This window comes from Aythya ferina (genome assembly GCF_964211825.1).
Source record: "Aythya ferina genome assembly, chromosome: 21".
NCBI classification, from domain to species: Eukaryota; Metazoa; Chordata; class Aves; order Anseriformes; family Anatidae; genus Aythya; species Aythya ferina.
In genome coordinates this window covers 7649345-7673753 of record NC_140319.1, presented here as the reverse complement: position 1 = coordinate 7673753, position 24409 = coordinate 7649345, and the positions used below count along the sequence as shown (strand labels likewise).

The 24409-nt window shown below is 51.2% G+C and overlaps 2 protein-coding genes across 8 annotated transcripts in view; both read left to right on the top strand.

Annotated features, from left to right (window-relative positions):
• The window catches only part of LOC311422102 (actin-1-like), an 80281-nt gene extending 70053 nt beyond the window's left edge, over positions 1–10228 (top strand). The window contains exons 1-3 of one of the 5 annotated variants that reach the window (XR_014685184.1): positions 8481–8626; positions 8725–8828; positions 9231–10228. The gene's annotated coding sequence lies outside the window, so the exon portion shown is untranslated. The other 4 variants (XR_014685183.1, XR_014685185.1, XR_014685186.1 and 1 more) reach the window with 4 other exon arrangements.
• An 11532-nt stretch (positions 10229–21760) lies between these two features.
• The window catches only part of PRDM16 (PR/SET domain 16), a 283364-nt gene continuing 280715 nt past the window's right edge, over positions 21761–24409 (top strand). For all 3 annotated transcript variants that reach the window (XM_084494817.1, XM_084494816.1, XM_084494819.1), the window contains exon 1: positions 21761–22743. In XM_084494817.1, the coding sequence (XP_084350943.1) occupies positions 22707–22743 (37 nt within the window). In that variant the 5' untranslated portion in view covers positions 21761–22706. The remainder of the gene's footprint in view (positions 22744–24409) is intronic.

Here is a 24409-nt window from a genome sequence, read left to right as displayed (position 1 = left end):
AGGTGTCACCCTTGCAGAGCGCATTGCCTGCTGTAACCCGGGATGGATTCGCTGGCACCAAAATCGTTCAACATCCAGGGACCTGCTGCAGCTCCTCCCAGCCGGAAATCATTCAACAGACCGTGATTACAGGTAGGTAGCACCCACAGCACTGGTTTGGCCCGGCTCTTTCCATTTGCCTCCGAGACACGACTTTGCTCAAGGACACAGGGCAGATAGCAGGAGCTGGCACGTGTTCCCAGAGCCCAGGCTCTTTATCAGCCTCTTCAGTCTCTTGGTCACCTGTTGCTCCCACTGCTGTGCAGGGCACTGGAAATTCATTACTTCCCTTGTGTTTCATTTTCACCTTGAAGAGGTCAGTTGTGTTAATAGTCATGTGGGACCATGTTCTCTTGGCCCTCACGCCACAGAAAATGAGCGGCAGGAATCCTTCCTCTGTCATCTCCACCTGTCCTCTGGACATGTACTAGCTGCAAATGCCTGGGAACCTTCCAGCCTCAGGAAAGTCACACAAGTCTGCCGAATTTGGGACCGGTTGTAGGGATGGAAGAGGCTTGAGTTAACTCCTAGATTTACCATTCATTGCAGAACGAGGAGTTTAACCCTGGGAAAGTCAGGCGTCAGTTCCCCCTTGCAAACACCCTTCTTGTTCTGCCCGGTGCCTGCCCTGCAGGCTGCTGCTGGTGAGGGCCGTCTCTTGCTGGCTGCTGTGCAGCTCTGGGTTGGGTTGGGGATGAAGCGTCGTCACTTTTTACTCCCAGGAAAAACCTTCGTTAAGAGTGCAAGTCAGTGCAAAGATCTGGGATTTTGGGTCCCCAAAATCAGAAACACAAAACCACGTGTGAAGTTTGCACTAAAATGACATAACCATCTCACCCTGCTCCTGGTAATTTTTCCCTCCCTCCCCAAGTCTCACTTAGGTTTCAGTCCAGCAGCAGCCCTTTATTTTCCTTTAAATGTCAAACAATTCATCATTTTGTGCTTTCCCCATTCCCCGTGAATCTAAAGGTTTTGTTGGTATGCAGCGGTGTCAGCCTGGGACAATGCACACTGATTACCCAAAACAACGCGGTTCTTGTCACCCTGCCCATTTTCGGTGCGAGCTCTTGAGAAATGTACAAGAGCTCTTGCTTTCTCTCTCTCCTCCCCGTTACCATATGCACAACAAGAAGGCTGGTTCACATACACACTGGACAAATATTTATTATCTTATTCACATCTCCCGTCCCCTGCCCTCATCCACGCTGAGCACAGCACTGCAAGAGGTGGGCTCGCCCCTGGGCTGCTGAGCGAAGGTCTCGGGGAGGTCGGTGAAGGCCGGGCTGTGGTGAGGGGTGCCAAGCCATGAGGGGTGCCAAGCTGAGCATCTCTGCAGCAGGGGCAGGGAGGAAGGCTGGGACTCAGCCCTTTTGTTTTTCCAGGCACAGCGATGCTCAGAGAGGCTCCGTAGCCATCACGCACACACACACACGTACGCATATGCACACACTGATTTTATTAAGCCATTCCATACAAGTATTTTATATACGTACTTTTTTTGGTTGTTTTTTATTTGGAAAACTTCAGAGTGCTTTTTTTCACACACAGTAAAGTTAGCTTTGCTGAGATTCATTAGTCCCCTTTCCCCCTGTGTGTAAATGGATCTCTCTCAGTTATGCAATGCAAGGGTACACAACCATGAAAAGTGCAGAGGCAGCCAAAAAAAGCATTGTTCTGAACTCGGACGTGTAAAATATTCATATTCAATAATAAAAAATAAAAAAACAGCCCTTAATAAAAAATTCACGGGGTAAAATATGCATTGTCGCTCCGTCCCCAGGGCTGCAGCAGTTTCCAGACCAACATGTTACGTGGGTTTTCACTGCCTTGTTTTACTCGATTAATTCAAAACCAATTCACTCTCAGACATCCCAGTATTAGGTGCCTAAATTGATTCTGATTTCTCTAAGGGCTGTGTCTCTATGACTACAGTTGTAGCTGGTAGAAACTGTTCAGAGCATCCAACGTGCAGCCCGCCCCAACAGGACCGTCCCCGATGCCGAAGGGGTGCCCGTGCCATGCTGGGCAGCCACACGAGCCATCTCCAAACGAGCCAGGAGCTCTTTCAGCACGCTGCTCAGCCTGCCATGGCACACCCCGCTTCTTGAAGGGACAAATAAGCCAAATGTTAGCATGGCAAGCCGTTCTGCAAGGGGGGCAAGCACATCTTGACCAATGGTGGTGGCTGTGTGCAGCACTGCACCCCTGCAGGGCTTTGCAGAGGAGAAGAAATAATTCAGGGTGCTGAAGGGAGGCAGAGGCAGGTGGAGATAAATGCCTGGCTCAGGCCCTGACCACAGTATGCAGCCGAGATGGGAATTTAATTTATGTTTTTCTGCATCCCCATCCAATACTGTAGCTGCAAGGCCAGCCTGCCTCAGGTCCCAGACAGAAAAAAAAAAAAGCAGAAGGATGGGATGGGGACTGAGACACTGCCCTGACAGGACAAGGACACCTGGACCTGTGCAGGAACGTAGCAGCAACCACACTGGACACAGCAGCTCTGCTGAGGAGCCGCGGTCCCACTGTGCCCCCCCCAGACCGATGCCAGCAGAAGCTGCCGCTTCCTTCGTGCTCTGGTTTCAGGGCTTCTGTCCCACGTCCACAAGTGGCAAAACTGAAGCTAAGGCACGGATCCCCTGCTGCAATAGGTGCGCTGTGACTGTGCTGCTTCGTGCAACCGGTGGCAAGGTGCTGCTGCGAGCCCAGCAGCAGGGGAGAGTGCTGGAGGGGGCGCGTGAGCATTGCTGGAGAAAAGAGAATGCAGGAACGAGAGGAGAGGTTCTGAACTTAAAATATTTTGCCTGGCGCTGAAATTTTATGAAGATATATGGGAGAAAAGAATGAGAAACTCCAAAACAACCAATGCTTCAGATGTTTCTTTTATCTAAAGTATAGCTAGTTAAATGTTTTACATAGAACGAGTCCCAAGAAGCATAAATCAGGGGATATAAGCTATGTTTTATAAAGACTTCAAAATATAAGTTCTTTACCTCCCACATTCTCGGGCCAAATATTTTAACTGGAAAAGCATGTGGGACAATCAGCATGCATATCACCCATGTCTTTAATGACCATTCCCACCAAGGTGATTTGTTCTGTGTCCACAGTTTGATACTTACATACAAAAAAAAATTTTTTTAATGGAAGAACAGAAAAGAAAGCTTCAGAAATTCTGATTTTGGAAAAATTGTGATAACAACTGACGGTGTGGAAGTAACAAAATATACTGTGATGTGACAGCTGTCAGAAACACTTGAGATTTTTCTTTTTGGGGGAGGAAGGGGGTAAAAATTGTTCCTTCTATCTGCGAGCTCCAGTTTACTTCTGATGGGTGTCAAATGTGAGCCACAGCACCGAGCTGCATTGAAGGGGGAATGGGAGAATTAAAAGACCTTGCTGAGTACCCTCCTCATTTGCCTTTCCCTAATAATTTTCCAATGGCTGTGGACAAAAGGCATTTTTATTCTTGAATTGTGCTTCTTTGTAGTTCACACAGAGAAAATTAAACTAACTCACCATGAACGTAAGGGCTGCATCATTTAGCCTAAATAAGGCCAAACCCAGGCCCGAGGCCCGCTGCTTGTGCACGCTGTTAGAAAGGCAGGAAAACGGGGATGGAGGGGTGGAGCAGGACGGGGATCCCTTGGCTTCACCGTATCCCGGTGCCGTGCTTGCAAGGTGTCAGACAGGGCTGGTCCCAGGGGACAGCCGGAGGGTGCTGCTGCCACCTGAGGGCTCGGCCTCCCTCCGGAGAGCTCCGTGCTTTTCTCCTCTTTAGTGCTTGTGGCTGTGGCTCCTGCAGAGGCAGACAGCTTCGTGCTGACAAACCGCCCTCTTTGCACGACTTCCTGGCAGATCTTTTCCCCGTCTCTCGCACACTTGCTCCTCCCTTGGATTTCTCAGGAGCGTGCAGTGGGAGCGCACCGAGCAGCCGAGCTGGGGGCTCCGCTTGCAGGTTGGCAACCCCACCCAGCCCAGCCATCTCCTGGATTTATTGCGTCTCCTTGCATTATCTGCCTCATTCCTGTGTCTGAGAAGGGAGGATGTGCTGAGAGCCTTCACATGGCCGGCCGCACAAAACCACATCCTCGCTATCCCAAAGTTCAGAACATCTGTCTTAATTTGTCTGGCCCTCAGCGCTGCGCTCTCGCAGCCTCGCAGGATTTACTGCTTGTTTTTGCAATGAATCTCGCTCACCGAGAGCAGAGAGGGGAATTTGATGGTGTTAAAAAACATCGCTCTCTCTGCGGTTCTCAGGACATCTTGGACCGAATGCAGCCCTGCTGGTGTCAGAGCCTCAGACGAACGGAGGAGCCACTGGTGAGCCACTTAGTCCTCGTAATGCAGATGAGCTGAGAAGATTTGGAAACACTCAGCTCTTCAGATCCTTTGCTACCTCGAGAAAGCCGAAGGGAAATACATGTGCTGCCAAAGTTGTTTCTATGGGTCATTCCCGAATTCCTACAGAAAATAGTATTTCTCAGAACAACACAGCAGAACTATTAAACTGTGCTGGTGGTCTGGTGACATTCTCTGAAGTACTGTCTTTCAGCCAAAGCAATATAGGTTTCCTAGAAGCACGTGCCCCTGGAGGGAGAAATCACGGGCTTTGAAGGTATCCAAGACAATACTCCAGATGCTGATTTCAGCTGTGCTGTCTTAACCCCCCTGTATTCCGTGAATTTACGTCAAAACGGATTTTTTTTTACTGATGTGAGATCATTATTCCTTTATGACAAAGGATTCCTACGTACTCAGAGTAACTGGATGATGGCCAGCTCGCTCCCTCGGAGGTTTTCTTTCCAGAACTGCCGCAGGTTTGCTAGGGCAGGTCACCACGATCTGGATTCTTCCCATCTAATCTTGCACAATGAAAGCAAGTGACTTTAAGCTCAGGTTAAGAAGAGAAACAGTGGGGGGAGAGAGAAGGAGAGAGACTTGAGAAAGTTCACCTGCTTCTGAGCTGCTGGGCTTTTATCCCTCTCCATTTACTGAGAAATTCCTCTGGTGGTAGTTCCTGAATCAACCTCTCTGTGCACGCCCGTGGCACTGGATCTGAGCCTTCGTGTGCAGCGCGCTGCTTCGAGGCATGCTGAGACCGGGGATGCTCTGCCCCCAAACACCGAGCTGGAATGGCAGAGCAGGAACCACGAGGCTGCTGCGTGTGACGGAGATGCGTGCAGCCGAGCATCGTGCTGAAGGCGGTGGCTCACCCAGCGCAGCCGTGGAAACCCCCTGAGTCATCTTGTGTCCTGTTGTTCGTCAGTGGAAGGAAATGAGCAGATACTGAGTGCGCAGACTGCGAAACGTGGATGCGTCCCAGCATATTTCAAGGGAAACGTTCCTGTTCAGGCACTAGCGTGTGTTGTTCTCCTCTGCTTTGGCCCAGCTCAGTCCCTAGGGAGGAGCCGCCGTGAGCCCCGCAGCGCGGGACCTGCCCAGCCCCGGGATCCCGTGGATGAGCTCTGTGCCTGGGTCAGAGCAGCAGCTCCCTTGGCATCACCTGCTATCGCACCCTCGAGCAAAGAACGGAGGATGACGCCCATAGCAGAATTAGCTCAGCCCCAAACTGCCAGTGTTATGCTCAGAAAGAACCGGTCTCAGGGATCAGGCTGCCTGAGTCATTTCATTGCACTTCCACCAGTTTGACTCGTGTCCAACCGCTTTTATTTCCAGTTTATGTTTACGGAGAAGTGTCCATGTCTGAGCAACTAAATGTATGGGGATTTTCTTTCAGAAGCCACAGAAAGGATTAAAAACAACAATAATCCATGAAATTACTTCGGAATTTTTTTCTCCTTGAATGTCCTGAGGAATTCCCCAGCTCCTGACCTGTTCCAATTGGCACCATCGTGCACTTGAGCTCTAATATCAGTGCAGTTTGTAACATTTCCAGGTTTTCTGGTGAGGGATTACATGAAACCAAAATAATTCTTTCCATGGGGGATTACATAGCCACTTTTGTTTCTAATATTCCAGTCCACGAGTGAAGAACATTTTCTTGGGTACCTGTTTCTTCTTTGGCTATAAGAGCTGGTGTCATTTAGAATCTCTGGGCATAAATCCATTTCATTAATTTCATTCCTAATCATTTAGTTCCTAAAGGAACCCGATCAAATGCTCTGTCGTAAGGCCAGTCCTTACATTTTGGCTGAATGCTCTTGGACAATTAAATTCACCTAGATTATGTGATGCAGCGTTACCCATTTCACTGATAGGAATGCATCTGCCTAGTTAATTAGATAAAAACTCACCTGGAGGAGCTGTGACCCACTGATGCAAATGACTCATATTTTAGGGGAAAATTGCTACTGATTTACAAGAGTCTGGATCAAATGTCTGTTCTCAAATGTTTATATATATATATATAAATGTATTTTTTTTCTATTCAAGTACCAAAGTGTGCTTCAGGGATTTTTTTGGCAGGGGTTTTAGAGCAGGAAAATAGGAAATGAACTGGAAAATTTGAAGACTACAGCAAACAAGAAAATCCTGGAAGGAACATACTCTATAGATCCACCCTAGCCATTAATAATATGGAAAGATTTCATTAGAAAAAGGAGAGGGGAAGAGAGCAAGAAGAATGTAAAAGGAGGCAGTGTTAGTATCAGGGTGTCCGCGCTGCTGCAGCCAGGCAGGGCTGCTGCAGTGCTGCACGGGCAACAGGCTCTGCATTACAAGCTGCACCTCTCCTAACACCCATAAACCACGAGCTCTAACACGTGGCAAGTGGCTCCTGGAACAGTCGCAGAGACCAATTTGCTGGGGACTGCACGGGATGGAGGTGTGCAGGTGAGAAGCCTGCCTGAGTCAGTCGTGTGCCAGCAGCGTTGGTGCTGAACTCGTTCTGCCCCGGCTGCAGTGTGCCTGTTCCTCCCCCTTAATCAAAACTTCTTTTTTTTTTTTTTTAATGTAAAGAAGTCCAAGGGCTCACACACTCACTGAGCTGTGTAGGGAGAGTTTGTTCAGCCTGAAATAGCCAAGGTTTGCCTGCTACAACAGCAGGAGGATCAGGCCAGGTGGCCTCAGTTTGGTTTTGTGATGCCCCCCAGCAGGTGCAGTGCAGGAGGCTGTGAGCATCTCAGCATCAGTGAGCATCACTGATGCTTCAACACAACCTAACGGGTCTGAGAGCTGTAGTTTAACTGTCCCTAAATGCTTACCTCTAGAGGGAACTCTGTAGAACTGATTTCACTCTGGCTGATGCTCTGAGGACAGACCACCACCCCAGCTCCTCTGCTTTGTGCCAGCACATGGCAAATAAAGCAAACAAGGCCGCCTTGCCTGCACTGTGGCCACCCAAAAAAGCCATTTGTGGTGGTGTCCCCCTTTCTGGCCCACAGCCCCTGCATGCCCCTAGTCCACTGCCAAGCTGCTGACCCTCCAGCAGCACCCTCGTGCGGTCCCTGCTGGGACCAGAGCCGGTTCTCCGCACGGAGCCACGGGTGGGCAGGCTGCTGTGCCCGCGTTACAGCACAATGCTGTCTGCTCTGCTCTGGCAGGACCCAGGGAAATACACGGAGCCCACAGAATTGTTTTGTAAAAAGGAAATAAAGTTCTGTCCCCTCTCACCCCGCCGCGGCTCATACCTGCCACCCCGTCACCGCCACCTCCCTCCCGTGCGCCCTCGAAAGGTTTGCCAGTAGCCACAAAGCATCCATTACAGCGAGCGCTTCTGTTTGCTGTAACCTATGAACAGTGTACTGAACTCAATATATTTTTGTCTGGAAAATTGTTTTGTTCTTCCCTGTAACACATTCTAGATGATTGTCTGTTCTTTCATGTCAGTTCTAGGCAAAGTGCACTGCATTAAAACTCCCACCACAGCAAAATAGAGCAAAGCAATTTAAAATCCCTGTTTTTGCCAAAAGTTTTTGCACTATTGTGTCACATCCTATACATCAGCGTTTGCTGGGAAAGGCTTTTTTTTTTTCTTCTTTTTTTTCTTTCGCACTGTTCTTGCTCCCTTCTTGAAATAGAAATATCAGCAGGTGAAATGACATTGAGTTGTGTTTTATGTATTTCCACAGTATGTAGGAGGAAGTTCACTCTTTATACTTATGAAACATACAGTTACTGCAAATAAAAGAATCCGAGCTTTGGAAATGTCACGAGTATTGAAAGAAGACCCTTTGGGTAGCCTGGCAGTGAACTCGGCTAGGGGATGAGCTCTGCCTGGTATGGGACACAGCCACCAGTGCTGCTCTTGTGGCCTTTTCCAAGTAACCACCAGCACACAAAGCACACGGGGGCTTCTATGCAATGAGCTTCACATGTCAGTGAACTCTTGACCGCCCACCTAGAATTCATTAATTGCTTGCTCTTTCGACTAGGTGAGCTGAACTGCTTCAAGATGGGCGTTGTGTCTCCCTTTGTAGGAAACCATCTTCTTAATCAGGATGCTTGGAAAACGTATTTATTGCAGCACATTCTCTCATCCCTCTCAGTCAGAGGTAGATCCACGCAGAGATGCACTACAGGTGCAGAGCTGCCATTTCAGGTGCAACGTGTGCTCGTTGCTCTCGCAGCAGAGGAGTCGCCCCATTGCTCTGTGCAGGGCTCCCCATGGCCAGCTGCAAGGAGGGTAAGGCCCAGCCCAAAACCTGATGAATTTAATGAAGCCTACCTAGCTCCACTCACCCTCATTGGAGTTCCTGCGGCAAGTCAACTAATTCTATATAGGCAGGGCTGAACTACTTCCCAGAAGGGTCACTCTGCTGTTGGATTTGCTGTCTCTGGAATCTTGCTGTTCAAGGCTTCAGCAGGGAGTTTTTGCCTTCTTTGAGGTCTGTATGCTCTTCATCTACTTTGAGGTAATCAGCTGAAAGCTCACTTGCAATTGTAAGGAAGAGAATCAAAGCCTTAACAACAAAATATGAGCTGTTTTTATATTCTTTCTTTGTGCATCTGTTTTGCGTATGGATCAGTAAAGCCTGCACCGAAAGCGCTGCTCACGGGTGGTGCACATCAGCTAAGGGCTGGGCGACCTGTGATTCTAGCAGGAACCTTTGCAATGTTTGTAGCTTTCTTACTGTGTTTAAAAACAAAAAAGAGAAAAGCTTCCCAATGGGCTCTTAGAGTCCCTACTCTGCTACAATACAGACTAGGCTGTAATGAGGTTTAGAGGGGAAGCTATTCTGCTGCAAGGAAAGAAACTGCTTTAGCCTGATAGGAAACATCTCTTACAGGTTTGCTGGTCTCCTGTGTTACTGGTATGGGTGCCCAATTCCCATACAACAAGAGAAGTCTCTTCACTGCAATGGAAGAAGAAAACAGCAGATGTAGACCCTGGAAGTAGGAGTCTCCTTTCTAGAAACTTTATACAAAGTAAAGGCTGAAAGCAAACAAAAAGCAGAAGCAAGCAGAACTTCAGAATTAAGATAAAGTGATTTGGAAAATGTGAATTACTGCAAGGGCCTGTGTTATCTGCCCTAATTAAAATGTTAATGCTTCTGGGGTGGAGCGTGGTGTGTATTCAACAATTCTGAGTTATGGCTTTGGCCAGGTGGTTATGCTGATGGTATCTGTTTGAAACATGAAATGAGTATAATTGGTAATGGTTGCTGGGCTAATTAGTGAAAACACCTGTTTAAAACTGCAGCAGGGTCTCCTTTGGTGCTGCTGAATGTTCTGAGCCTGCTGTGATCCTAGTATTGCATATATGTTCAGAATAATTGCTGGGGACTTGTTAGTGTTCATCTGAACTGGTTACTTTGGAGCTTGGGCACTTCTGGCTGCTGGCGGGGTGTTGTGAGGCTTGGGGATTTCTGAACTGAGTCATTGCAGAAGGCCTTGAGGCTCGTCTCCATAGGTGGAAGGTGTCAAAGCTGAGATCTCGGTCTCTGGTTGCTGTATGGTGATGGTGGCCCTGGCCAAGTGTCTCTCATCCCCTTCCCTGTGTAGCCTCTGGGTACGGTGCAGGAGAGAGCTGAGTAATGTGGTACTGTACACAATGAAATGTGGGATTCCTTGATGGTCAATAGAGTGAACACTGAGGCTTTTTGTGATGCTAGAGGGGCAACTGGCACCTGAGCCAAGGTCCTGGTACAGGGTGAAAGGAAAATGTTGTTATTATCTGGGTGAGAACAGCCAGGAACTGTCCTTTTCTCTCTGAGAGCAGAGCTATGTTTGAACTACAAATTCATCTGCTTCTATTAAAGAAAAATACAGCTGCTTTCTTACTGCATTTATTGTTTAATTCATTCATGCTGCTTGTTGGAAACACCATCATTAAATTCCTTCTGGGGCATAGTTTGTTTTAAAGAAAACTCTCCATGGAAAAGGCTTTCCTTTAAATTTAGTACAAAAGAAAAGCCCAACTAGTTTTATTTATAGATTGGGGCATGAGAGACTTCCAGTTTTCAAACAAGCTCTGTATCTCTGTTTCTCACATAAAAAAATGTTTAACATTTTTCTCATCCTTCCAAAATAAAATTCTTTTATTGTGATCTAATTTTCTTGGTTAAATGCTGCCACTTTGGTGACAAAAATGTTGGGTTTGCCTGTTGAATAGGATGTTCTGTGAGCTGGGGTTTTATTCTTGGATGATATATTCTGGGTTTCAATTATTCTTTGATAGACCATCTCATGCTTCTGTGGGTTTGTGAAATGTTTGTGAAAGCTTGTATGTCTAAGAGCATTTCCCAGACTTGGACCCTAGGTGTGACAAATTTTTAGTGTATCACTAATATAGAAGCAACCAGAATTTCAATGGGCAATATAAGCTTGTATGGAAAGTGAGAAATGTCTAGATGGTGAAGGGGTCAGAAATATGAATTTCTAATTACTTGAGAAATGGGAAAATGAACCTGAACTAATGCTAAGATCGTTTGCTTAAACAGGGAAAAAATACTAAAAGAGCGGTTTGCTTGGAGAAGCAGCAGTGCCCAGGTGGATGACAACACTGAGGATGTAAATCCCATTTTCTATGATTTATATTAAGATGCAAAGCTTTAAATGGTTTTATTTAAAGATAGCTTTTCCTTTTTGGTAGAATTTAGGCTGTAATAAACAGGTCCAGCTGTAATAATTACAGGTTGAGGTGCAGCTGAGGTGATGGCAATGCAGAAATGTTGACCTGCTTTGTGGCCAGTGCTTTCATGAAGCTGAGCGTTGGTCTCAAAGTCGGCAGCAATTCTTCCTGGCTTTAAGATGTCAGACACTGGTCACTTCTGCTGTTTTAATTTCACTGGTTTTACTTTTTCAGTTGTTCTTTATGCCCTTATTGTGCCCTGCCAGCCCAAATTTAGTGGTCAGTGTACTTGGGAATAAAATACTTCCCTGCTTAAATGGTTAATTTGGCTGAGCTTTATGACAAAGTAATTAAAACTCACATTCCATTGAAAATGTCAAATCCTTTTGTGATCTTTAATTGATTCTCACTCTGGGTTGCTTAAAAGTGGAGCTAAAAAGCTGTTGGGAACATTTCCTCTAGAATTATTACTCATATGAGAGAGCCCTGTTCCCCCTTGTAATGCACCCAAATGGCTGAAACTGAGAGGCTCCAGTTCCTCAGGATGTACATGCTAAACTCCAGTAATGCTCTTATTTGAGTCATTTAAAATCATTGTATGGGTGATCTCACTCCATTATTTTTTAAAGAAACTTCAGTTCACTCTATTTAACTTTATACTTTAGAGAAATGAAACTATTTCCCCATCTCATTTATACCGAAGGAACAAAACTGCAGCTGAATGGTAGTCAAGCAGCTCGTGACACATCTGTTCCAGGGTACTGAAGCAATCTGGAGTGAAAATGAGACAGTCTTGAGGTACATATCAGGAACAATATTACTGGTACTGTGGTGAGATGGTAGCTAATGGATGAGAAATGCAGAAGCTTTCCTCTAACAGCAGCATTGGGCAGGGCTGCTCTGTGAGGGCTCCAGGTTTTGAGAATGCCCTGGGTAACACCCAGCGCTGACTGCAGGACCCGAAGGCAGAATGTTTGTGTTGCTGCTGGACTAGGCATTTGTTGTGCTGTGCTGGCTCTGCTGGCTGCTTGCTGTTTACATGGCAACTTCCAAGACTTGTTCTGAGAACTTGGAGCTCATTTAGAGCATCGTGCATAGCGGGTGTGAGTGATGTGCTGTAATGCCATTTCACTCCTGTGCTCTTTCATTAGAGGCTCTTCCAGCCAGCGGAGTGAGCAGCTCATGTGCAGCAGATGAATGAAATGAGCTTCCAGAAGAAAGGCCTGCAGAAAGGTCCTTTTCTCCTGGATGTATTCAGGCTCACAGCTCGCTGTGCTGCTTTTGTATCAGAAACACCTTGTACGACTGAGGGAACTTTTTGTTGTGTTATTTCCTTCTGTTAGTGGTGACAGTCTAACAGGAGTTCTGCCTCCACTTGCAGGCTTACTCTGCTGACCAGCCAGGGCAAAGCAGTGCGTGGGACTCCCACAGGAGAAGGATGAAGGCAGTGGGCATTGTTACAAGGGGAAAATGAGAGAGGCCAGGATGCTTTCTGCCTTGGGAATGTTTAAACACTGCATTCAGGTCTTCAGTTTTGCAGCACTTGCCCTGTTGAACATCCTTCCCATGGCAAACCTCAGGAGCAGCTCTGCCTTTCTGCCAGGGCAGAATTTGGGTTCTGCTCCCTGTGATGTGCCTGACACAGGAGGGGATGTGGTACAAGGGAGAAGGGTAGGGCTGGCAGCAGGTGCCTGGTGCCAGGCAGTGGCTCTGGTCAGTTGTTTAGGAACACGGGCTCTGGGTGCACAGTGCCTTGCTCATTTTCAAGCATGTCAAATTGTTCTTTTGCCTTTTTGTGTATAAGAATTATGTATGGTTGGAACCTGTCCTGAGAACAATACCTTTGATTTTCTGAGTTGCAACTCATTAGTTGCAACCATTGCATGAAAAGTTTTTTTTGATATTAAGAGGGTAACTAAATACTAACCTCATTGTGCAGATAGTGCTGGAGATGGTTGATTTTTGAAGGTCTTGTTATTCAGGTACAGTTGTACTTGCAGGACTCTGCCAATGCGGACATTGTAGTGGTTCAATATGTGCCAAAACTGAAATCCCAGTGCCTGCAAAGTGAGGGGCTTGAATGTGCACCCCTTGCACATCCCAGATTGCACAGCTGGTGTCTGGGGTGCTGTGCAGTGGCAGCTTAAGCTACTGGGCAGCAAGTTGCTTGCTGCTTTTTATAATTATGAAGGTGGGGAAGAAATTGCCCTGCAGAACCTAGGAGCCTGCAGCATGTGGCCAGGTACGTGGCTTTGCTTGCAGTGTGCTGCTTGGGAGCTTCTGCTTGGAGACAAAGTGAAAGGTGCTTAATTTCTCCTTGAATGCAGCAAATGCTGCCAGCAAGCAGTGGTAAGCTTTTTCGGGGAAGTTTGATTGGAGGGGTTTTGGATCAATAGCATGAAAGTAAAGTTAATCTACCATGCCTTGGCTGGGTAATTTATGAGTTTGTTTCCTCCCTGAGTGTATTCCTCTAGAAAGACTATATTTTAGGTATTGAGTAAACACTACTATTCAGCAAGGTTTTCTTTTGACCTGGGTATCGAATTAATTTTTGCTTTTAATGCTGTACCAGTTGTAAAAGCTTTTCTCCTACACAGGATTTAAATCAGTGCTTTTGGTTTTTTGACAGGGAATAGTGAGTGTGTCTGGTGTTTTCCAAAATGTAGTGTTCCTGCCCCAAAGGTTCTGCTTCTTCCTCTGTTTTAACACAAGTCTTCACAGCAATAAACCCAATGGAATATGAGTCACTGTAGGAACAAGCATATGGGCAAGGTGGGCTACTGGCTTATAAATGGTACAATTGTAGATACAGAAGTGCAGAGACTGCACTTGTTGGAAAGCTGGCTGGAAAATAGCAGTCATAAGGTACAGGGACATTTCTATATATTCATAGAAACCATTAAATATTTTGTATATTTTTGCATTTCATTTTCTAACAACTTTTTTAAAAAATGGAGCTTGAGTTTTTCTAAACTACTTGTCAATTAGCTTATTGCTAGCTGTGTGTGCCTTGCTGCTCCAGCAACAACAGTGCTGAACTCCTTTTGTCTGCTGCTGGGTTGCCACAAGTTCTCACGTGGACAATTTCTGGAATAAAAAACAGAAAGGTTGAAGAGCCTGGTGGTCTTGGTTGTAGATCTTCAGTCTGCATTGATGGTGCATCAGCATTTGTTACCCCATCACTCCAATCATTGAGATTTCAACCCACCCATAGCCCTTGGATTAAGAAGTATTTTATTCTTCCACCTGTAAAACAATACTGTTACCACAGTGAATGTGCATGTGTGATTGGAGAAGGATTTCTCTATCAATTACTTGAGCATGCTGCTTTTTCTTCTGAAATGAATTGCCTCCCTCTGTAGTGTAAGAATAGAGCTGGTTAGGAGACGCTTCAGTGGCTCCAAGAATTATCTCCTCCAGGGTGATTAAACCCAAACCTTGTGATGGTTGGCAGTAAGCGTGGGTGAAGGAGAAAAAGGAATTAGGATTGTCAGGAACATGGGTGTTTCTGCACTGTGGAAGACCCTCTGTTCCTTCTTCCCCATGCCCCAAGCACGGAGCTGCCCTTTTCTGCACTGGGGCACGTCCTGTGTGTGCTGCTGTTAGGCTGAGTGCTTGCTTGTACCTGATGTGGTGCTGGGAAACAATGGCAGCTGCTGAATCATTGTTTTCCCATGATGAAAAGCAGTTTTAAGAACTCCCATCCAGCTCTGCCTACCCTGGAACACCACTGAAGATGATTAGCTGGACGGTACATGAAACAGGGGGAGAATAAAGCGATCCAAATTCATGCCTGGTGCAGTTCTCGTCAGTGAGTTTTGCTCGAGGAATGAGGTTGACTCATTCTTCCTGGATGCAATCCACCTCTCATGGAAATCGATGAATTTTTTTCTGTTGCGTTTTAACACATGTTCTTACAGTTAGTTTCTACAGTGAGCCTTCATTAACTTGTGAATCTAAATGAACCCCTGGTTCCCTATGGCTCAGAAAATTATTTTTGGTCCTGACGGCTTTCCCGTGGGCTGGGGTGTGTGGAGGTGGCACCGGTAATGTAAAGGGTGCTGTACGCAGTCCCCGGCTCAGGCTGTGATCTACTAACCCAGGACGGGAGTTCTTTGTGCTTCTGTGCCCTGACACTATTTCACTGGGGGGCTGGCACCGCTTGTAGGGCTGGAGGGAAAAGCCTGGGGCTCCCCGGGAGCTGGGATATGCTGTGGGGTGAGGATGGGGACAAGGGGCAGGGGCGGGCCCTGCCGGGGTGCGGATGCTCGGCAGGGTCCCGCGGGGCTGCTGGATGCAACATCGCCGTGAATTCAGCTCGCACCCCATCAGTTCCCTTCCTCTACCCCCAGCCTGCTCTGAACCGCGTTTTTTAAGTTGCTTTTTAAAAGCTGCGTTGTGTTAAATGAATAAAATATGTTGGCGTCCCGTCGGGTCCCCGTTTGCGCCCTTTGTGCATCTTTATTAGGAGCTGGTCGTGCAGGGGGTGCCGCCAGCTCGCTGCGCTCTGCCGCATCCCCGGCTCGTGGGTCATCTTTTAGGGTCAAAAGGAAAAGTGTGGGGCTGAAGGAAGCGATCCTGTCGCTTTTTAAGAAAAAAGCTTTCGAAAACTCACTGGTGATTGTAGTCGGCGTTCATTTTACGCTCGCAGGGGTGCTCAAGGCTTTGCCGGGTGTGGATGTCTCCCTGCTTTAATTTTCTCCGGTGGAGACGAACGGCACCTCCTCGGCACCCGGCATGTTTTCAGGTGGATTTGTGACAGATAAGCATTGCTGAAGCGCAGAACTCTGTTAGTGCTCAAAGAAATAGGAGCATTTGGAAAAGGGTTTGATTTTTTTTTTTTTTTTTTTACTTTTCCTGTTTGCTAGTGAAAAAAAAAGTGTTCTTAATTATGACTTGGGGGGGTATGCTTGCAAAGCTCTTCCAGAAAAGTAATTCTAAACAGTGCAAAAAGAAAAAGCTCTATGATGTTTTATTTTAATAATCTTTTGCAGGCATGTGAGTCGTGCTCTGAGAGAAAAAAAAAAAGTTTGTAGGAAAAAGGCACGAACAATACAGCCTTTAAAACAAAATCTACAAACTTCTGAGAATATGCCCTCTTATTGAATACACCGGATTTCTCTCCCGAGCAAAGGGGAAGGTTTTGTTCGTTTGGACAGTCTTTGAATACTGTTCTAAAACTTCTTTCAAGTGGGAACTGAAGAGAGAAATGTTAAGTTCTGAGAGGAGACAATGCGTTAGCATCTTTGAACGGAGTCCCTTGCATGCAAATAAGGCTTTTGGCAATTTGGGGAAGTTTAATTGGAAGGTGGAAGCGTGTAAAGATAAGGCTGGATGGAAACGGCATCGGAGGGAGCCCTGCAGCTCTGGCACCCCGGGGCAGGGGGGGGGACCCGGGGCAGGACTCCCCCAGCCCTGTAGCGCTCCTTCGCTCCCTGGGGTCGCCGGTCCCGTGGTGGCGACCCCCGCGCACCCTCCCTGCAGCGGGGGGGGGGCTCCCGCACCCCTTTTCCCCCCTCCCCAAGCATTGGAGTGTCAGCCCCCGAAGGGACCTCGTAAATAAATCCGTCGGTTTAAAGTTTCTATAATTTTCACCTAATGAATTTTTTTTCGTTAATGCTTCCCCCGCCCCCAGGGGCATTGTGTCAGGCCGGGCCCAGCCAGCCCTGGATGGCTTTTTCATAGCTCTTGGCTGTGCGCAGCCCCTTCTCGGGATTAGTGGTCGGACTCCTCATTTCCCATAGCCATAAAAGGTCTTGAACTCAATTAATAGCTAATAATTACACGGCCGGCACCGCTGCAGCCATCGGCAGCGGGGGATGCGCGAGCAAAGCGGGCACGGAAACAGCGGGGGGGGTCCGGCGGGGCGCTGCTCGGGGGGCGCATCCCCCCGGGGCTCCCCTGCCCAGGGCTGCGCTGGCAGCCCCCGGGGGGGCTCTGTCGGGGCTGGGAGAAAATGGGGAGGGGGCGCCCGGTGCCAGAGCCGGGAGCACGCCGGGGTTGGCAAGACAGCGAGGGAAACGGGGACAGCTTTCGGTTCGCTCCCCCCCCCCCACAAAGGTGAATTAGAGGAATCTCCCCCCCGGGCGTCGCCAGCCCCCGAGGCCGGGCCGGGGTCTTGTCTCTCTGCCTTCCGAGCTGCCGCCGCTCTTCGGGATGCTGCGGCTCGCTTTAACCTTTAGCGGGGGGGCAGTCCTGTGAATTTCCAGCAGCAAGCCGAGCCAGCCCGGTTCAGTGTCTTCAGAAAAGCGCGTTTGGGTTGAAAAACGGTAAATCGAAAATCCCTCGGCCGGCCGCTGCCGCCCCGTGCCACCGCAGCCGCCCCCCGCGGGAGAGGAGAACTCCCCCGGGCCCCCCGTCCCCGCAGACTGCAGGCTTGGGCTCTTTCCATCACAAAACTGTTTACTGAATTGCGGCGCCCATCATTTCCATTTTGCTTTCATTTGGCAAGCGTTCTCCGGGCAAAAATATTTTGATCCAACGTCTAAAAAAATTGCTATAACTCCTTAATTTCTCTTTATTCCAAGAGACCGTCATGATTAAAACTGCTGTGTTTACATCCTCCAAAAAGTATTTCTGTTCATAGGCTGACGTTTTAAAGACAACAGTGCGCGATCTTTTACGATGGTAATTATAATACTGTTCAAGTTAGATATTCAAATGTAAATGTTGCTTTTCTTTTTACGACTTCTTATTTTAGGGCATGCATTTTTACCTTTCCCCGGACCCGCAGCGCGGAGCCTTGCACAGTGGAGTGTAACGAATTCGAAGGAATTCTTATAGCTGGACATGTTTTTTGAAAAATCTGAAATGGCAATTTACACGGTGTATTTTCATGGCCAGAGGAGCCAGTGTTTTCCTCTGGAAATAAGAGAAAGTCTGATAAATGTATTTCGATGCGAGGGCTGATTTCAGCGCAGCTTAAGTATCGGGAAAGTGAGCTTCGGGAGAGTAACATGCACGCGGGGCTTTTGCATTTTTATATTAATCTTCCACCCCCAGCCCCCAATTTATTCGCTAGGAGAATCGCTAAGGTGGTTAAAGCGTTCGCACAAAACGCGGGCGTTTCTGCCTTTCCCAGCCACGTTCCTCCTGGACCTTCCCGAAGGTGTTGGGGATGATAAACTAAAAAACCACCCCGAGCTGTGGGCACGGCGGCCGGCTCCTTCGGGGCTGCCGGCGGCGAGGGGCCGCCAGCCTCCGGCCTCTGCCCGGGGCAGGGCGAGGGATGCTCGGGGCCGCTGACCCCGCGGGCAGGCGAGCGGTGGCCCGGGCGTGCAGGGCTGTCCTTAACTGCCCCCTTGCGCCTGCTGCACGCAGGGAGCCGGGGCTGGAAGCCGCGGCCGAAAGGTGTTGAAATTCCTTGGCACCGGCGGGGATGAAAGGCAAGCTGCCCTTTGATTGCGTGGATTTGAGGCAGCCCCTAATTACAATGCGGTTGTTGTGTGCGCTTCCTCCGCTTATTAATGGCAGATTAGGAAGGGAAAATCTCTAGGGAAGCGTGTGACATTCTTAGCGCCTAATCTGGCCGGGGCTCGCTGACCCTAAGGGAGAGCGGCCCCGTCGTATGCCACGGGGCTCTTGCGCAGTTTCCAATATTAATTCTCGCTGTAATCTCCTCGCGACGCTGCGCAGAAACAATAAGCAATTTATGCGAAAATCTCTGGGACGGGAAAAGGGGTTGCTCTGCGTGTGCGGCAGCTCCCGGCCGAGCCGGACTGTCTCAACCATTTTAATCTTCTTTAGCGCTTAAACCCGCCGGGGCACGGCGGCTGCACAGCGCCTTTCTCCCCGCCGCCGGAGCAGCCGCAGCCCCGCTGTTCGCCCCCCGTCCGGGGCCCGGAGGAGCGTTTCGGGAGCATTACAGCTGCTCGGGAACAACATCGATCGGGGAGGCTTGCCCGCAAAGCTTCACCTGGAGCGTGTTTTCCAAGCTGGCTTCATAAAATACCTGGGAACGCGGGGCTTTGTAGTGAAAATGCCAGGCAAGCCACCCGTAAATTACAGCCACTCCAGCGCCCCCCTTTAAAGGCTCGCAGTGAATCCCCGTTGAAACGCATGTGGCACGCCACGGAGTTTGTGTGTTGAAATGTATATTAGCTGGGCGAGGAAGCAGAGATGAAGGTGCAAACAGGAGCGAGGGCGGATTATATAAACTCTTAACAGGCGCCGCTCGCTGCCGCCGCCTCGCCCGTGCCCCCCGCCGGGGCTGCGCCGTGCCCGGCCGCGGGGGCTCCCCGGCCCCGTCCCCCCGCTGCTCGGGGCCGCGGAGGGCGAAACAATTGTGGCAGAGCGGCCACCGCCGTGGGGGAGCCTTTTTCCCCCTCCAGCCGGCTCCTGGGGGGGCTGGGGGCTCCTTGGCCACCGCTTCCCTGCAAGCCGGGCAGGGGCCCCCGGCTCCCCGGCGGCCACCTGGGCTGACCCGGGGGAGCCGAGGAGCTCCCGGCCCCTCTCCCTCCCTCCCCGCTAATGAATTCCCCATTCCCCGCGGCAGCGATAGGCGCTCAAACAGGTGCAAACTGTAAAAAAAAAAAAAAAAAAAAAAAAAGGTAGCAGCCGCGGGATGCTGGCCCGGCCGGGCAGCAGGATGCGTCGCCGGGAGCCGAGGGTGGCTGGGGGAAAGGCTGCGGGTTTTCTCCTGTCCCCCCGCTGCCCTCCCCGCTCCGGGGCTCGGCTGGGCGCGGGGCTCCGAGCCCGGGGGCAGCGCCGTGCCCCCGCTGGCCCGGCCGCCCCGGGGAGCGCTCGTCCCGGCGGCCGCGGCTCGGGCGCCCGCTGGCTCCGGGAGCCTCCCCTGCTCGCTGCCCTGGCTGCGAACCGTGCCGGTTCTGGCGAGTTTTTGGCTTAAAACGAGGTTTGCGGAGCGGGACCCTGCTTCGGCCCGGGGGAGCTGCAGCTCCCTGTCCGTGGTGCCCGGTACCGGGCGGGACGCGCTGCTCGCCTCGGGGCTGCCCCCGCACACCCCGGCACCGGGGCTTGGCCATTCGTTCCCCTTTGGGATTTTCTTTTTTTTTTTTTTTTTTTCCTTTTTTAAAATTAATTTTACCGAACTGCCTCCCGGCCCGACACAAGCGGTGCAGCCTCCGCGGGAGCCCCGCTCCTGCCGCCGAGCGATTCTCGCCGGCTTGTGAGAAACGCGGCCGGGGCGAGCGAGAAATGGCAAATAGAAAGAAAGCTGAGCGCCGAGGGCAGCCCCAGCTCGGCCGGGCTGCCGCCGGCTCGGCCGGCCACTTTTCGATCCCTTCTCGTTGGCTTCGTTTGCAGAAGCCCCAACTAACCGGGGAGGGAACTCCCCCTCGGCGCACACACACCGCGCACCCCCCCGAACCCATTTTGCGTCTCTTCACATATCTGCGAGCGGCCCCGCTAAAGGCGAGCTGATTTCTCGCACCAGCTCTGGGCCGGGGGGGTCCGGGTGCAGAGACTGCGGCAGCTTTTGGCCCCAAAACCAAACCGGGGGGCTGGGGGCTCCCCCCGTGCCCGCCTCTCCCCGCGCAGAGCTCCGGGCCCTTCGGCCCCCGCCGTGCTGGGAAGCGCAAACCCGCACCTGAGCGCGGCCCGGCCGGGGGCTGCCAGCGGCCCCGAGTGTCCTTTCCTCTCCTGTCCTTCCCTTTTTCTTTCCTGTCCTTCCCTTCCTTCTCCTTCCCTCTCCTCCTCGCCGGCTTCGCGGCTTTTGCTCGGGTCCGGGGCGCTACCGGCGGTTCCAGCGACAAAACCGCGGGGCTAATGAGAAGGGAAAAACCGGGACGAGGTTTTTAAACTGAAATGCGCCTGTCCCATTAGCAGCTCGTTGGAGGGATACGGGAGGCAGGCAGCGTCCAAGGTCGTTGGGAGAAATATTTCAATGCGCTGGAAACATTAGGGCTCCTGTTTCACCCGAGGAGCTCAGGAGAGCTTGTTTTTCCAACCTCGGGGTCCCCGGCACGCCGTGAAACGGCTACCTGTGCGCAGCGCGTTCCCGAGGAAGGAATTCGCAGGCACCATTTCAACATTTTAGGCGACACGTGGCTGCGAGTTCCCTTCAAACGTATTTATTTTATTTGGACTCCTGCTCCACCACCCTTCCCTTTAACGCCGGCTCCTAGGTAGCATCTGAAAGGGCCCTACTCCCATTTGCAATTAAAGACTTTATTGAGGAGGGGAAAACCGGTAATTAGCGAGAATATTCCCCCCTCCCCAGTTCCACCTGCAGGGCAAAAGTGCAGCTGGCAGAATGGCTTCCAGCAGAGACCTGACGCACCCACAGAAGTTTGGCTTTGTTTTTGCAATGCCCTTCGGTGAGAGGGCTCCTGATTTTTCTGGGTCCCAGTATGGGTTAGCACCTCGAGCGCAGATCCGAGCGCTCGCCCTAACCCGATTATTTTATTGAATGTTTATGAAGGCGCGCGCTTTCTCTCGCTCCCTCTCTCCATATTAATCTCATTAAATCCTACCTTTCAACCTTCTTCCGTGACCATCTGACCTGGCCACTTGAATTAAAATAGTGCTTTCTCCGCAGTCAAAGACAGCACATCAATCATCGGGCTATTTACACTTCGCTCCTTTCTTCAAAGAGGGGCTGCCTGGTCTCTCTCTACCTTCGCTTCCGGGGATGACGGGCAGGTCCTGCGGGTCTCGCCGGCATCGCTTGATTTTATTATTATTTAATATATATTTTTTTTTCTCACCCCCCTTTTCTCGGCTGTCTGCGCGGCTCTCGGCTTCCCCCAGCGAGGCGGCCGCCTATCCCTCGGGAGCGCTGCCCGGCCGCGCTGCCTCGCACCTGAAACGCACAAGAAATGGGGGGTGCGGGGCCGGGGCCGGGACCCTCCGCGCCCCTCTCCGCGCCTCGGCCCCGGGGGACGCGGGCACGGGCGGCGGCGGCCGCCCGGCGGGTGCTGAGCCCCGTCCGCGGGTGCTGAGCCCGCTCCGCGCAGGGCGAGGGGCCCGTGGGTCCCGCGGGGTCCGAGGTTGGGGTCCGAGGGGTCGCGAGCAGAGAAGCGGGGGCGGCAGCGGCGGGGGCTTCGCCGGTGCGGAGCTGAAGGAGCGCGGTACAAAAGCGAGCAACGCCGGCAGCACACAAAGCGCCAATGGGTATCGCAAAGTTACGCGACCCCCCCACCCCCCCGAGCCCGAGGGGGCGAGGCGGAGAAGGAGGGTAAAAAAAGGAAGAAAATAAAGAAAGTGATCGAAAAGTTACCGCAGATAAATATATATATTTTTTTTCAGGTTAAAAATAAAAGCGCGTCTAAAACATGTACGGTTACAGGATGACATCCGTTAACAAACTCTCTACAGCATTGCTATTTAGTAACAGTAGCAGTAATAAGAAGAAGAATAATGATAATCACCTCTTTATAGGATGGCACCTTGGTCCTTAAATATTGTCCAGTGTGTAGGGTCAGTGTGCGGAGGGCTAGGAGCCGCCAGGGCTGATTTTTCTTAAAGGGGCAGATCAGGGGAAGGCTGCGATGGTGCTGGGAGAGAGGAGGGGGGAGAGATAAGTGGTCTGAAGAAGAGGATAGGACAAAAAAAAAAAAAAAAACTGATGATGATGAATACGTTGGAAAGTTTTTTTGGCCCTGGTGAGGGTGTCAGATTGAATGCTCTGTGCGCATGTGCGAAGGTGTCCAAACTGACAATGCTTGGGAGATGAAGATAGTGTGTAGCTGCTTCTGGGCTCAAGGAGGAGGAGAGGAATCCACAAGCCGACACGATGAGATCCAAGGCGAGGGCGAGAAAACTGCCCAAAAGTAGGTCCTTTCTCTCCCTTCTTCCGCGTCCCACCTCCGCGGCGGCTCGGCCGGGACGGCTCGGAGCCGGCCCGGGGGCTGCGAGGGGCTGGAGCCCCCCTCCCGGTCCCCGCGGCGGCGGCGGGAGCCGCGCTGCCCGGCCCCGGCTGCGCGCAGAGCGGGCGCCCCGCTCCGCACCGCCCCGCGCAGCCCCGCGCACCCCGCGCAGCCCCGGGCGCGCCGGAGCCGGGGCCGCGGCGGGCGAACGGCGGAGCCGCGCGGGGCCGGCGGCCGGGGGAGAAAAGCGAAAGTTAGCTCGAAGTTGACGAAAGGGGATAGCAACTTCTTTTTTTTTTTTTTTTTTTTTTTTTTTTTTTTTTTTTATTGAGTCGTTCCAACGAGTCTTGTGAAATAATATTCCTGGCTTTTGAAATAGTGGGCGCTAGAGGTCTGCGTTTGGCATCTGCCTGCGCGATCCGGAGAGACTGAACGCTGGAGAGAGAGTGAGAGAGAGAGAGAGAGAGGGGGAGAGACAGGCAGAGACAAACGGAAAATAAAAAAAAAATAAAAATGAAGAAGAAGAAGAAACCCTTCTAGGCTCGGGAACAATTATCAAGGAGAGGGAAGGAAGAGAATTTGTAGCAAAAATGGATCCGCTCTCAGTGAGGGGCTTTGGATTCGCAGGTCCAGAGGGAAGATCCTGAAGGCAGCTCGGGTGTCCCAGCTGGGGGTTAAGAAGGTCTGGGGGAGGGGAGTGTGGGGGAGTGTCTTTAATTTTTAATTTTTTAAAATTTACTTGGGGGTGGAATTGCAGCTCGTAAGTCTTGCGCAGCTTTTTCCTCCGTCTTCCGCTGGACCCCTCTTTCTTTCTTTCTTTCGAATTGTTTTTAGACTGGATTTTCGGCTGAGGACAGCGGGGTTTTCGTAGGGGACAGCGGGGCTTTGGTGCCCCCGCAGAGCCCCGCAGCCGCCCGGGGGGCTCCTGCCGAGCAGCTCCCGGGCTCGGTGCCGCAGCGGTGCCCGGGCAGCCCGTCCGCACCCCTCGGCTGCTCCTCTCCTTTAGTTTCTGTTTCTCTCCGGCTCCGTGCGAAATCTCTGCAGGCTGCGGGACTTCCAGCGCGGTCCTCGCCCGCTGGGAGCTCCGCGTTTAGTGCTTTGAGGACGCTTTGGAAAATAGCGGCGCCCAGCTCGTTTAAACCCGCGTGCGTTTTCACGGGGAGCCTTGCGGGAGGATTTGTCGCGCTCAGCCCCGGACGAAGCAGTGGTGCGGAGCTCCGCGGCCGCCCCCCGGCCGTGCTCCCCCCCGCCCGGCCCGGCGGGGAGCGCTCAGGTGCGGCGGGGCCGGGGGAGCCGGGCGCGGCGCGGGGCCCCCCCCGCGGGTCCCCACGCGTGGGCTCGGGGCGGGGGGGGCTCGGCGGCAGCTCCCCCCGCAGCTCCCCATCGCTCCGGGAGGGCATCGCGCTGGGAAAAAGCGTGCCCGAGGTTGCGGTGCGGCTCCCCAGCCGAGATGCTGCAGGGTCTGGGGGTTTTCCTCCCCCTCTCCTCTCCGTATTTCTGTTAAAATCGCGTCGGGGCAGGAGTTTTCTTTCGGGTGCGGGCAGGCGGAGACGAGCCCCGAGGTGGCAGCTCCCCGCGTTTCTTTCTCAAACGACAAAACGCCCGGGCGAGCCCGAGGCCCAGCGATTTA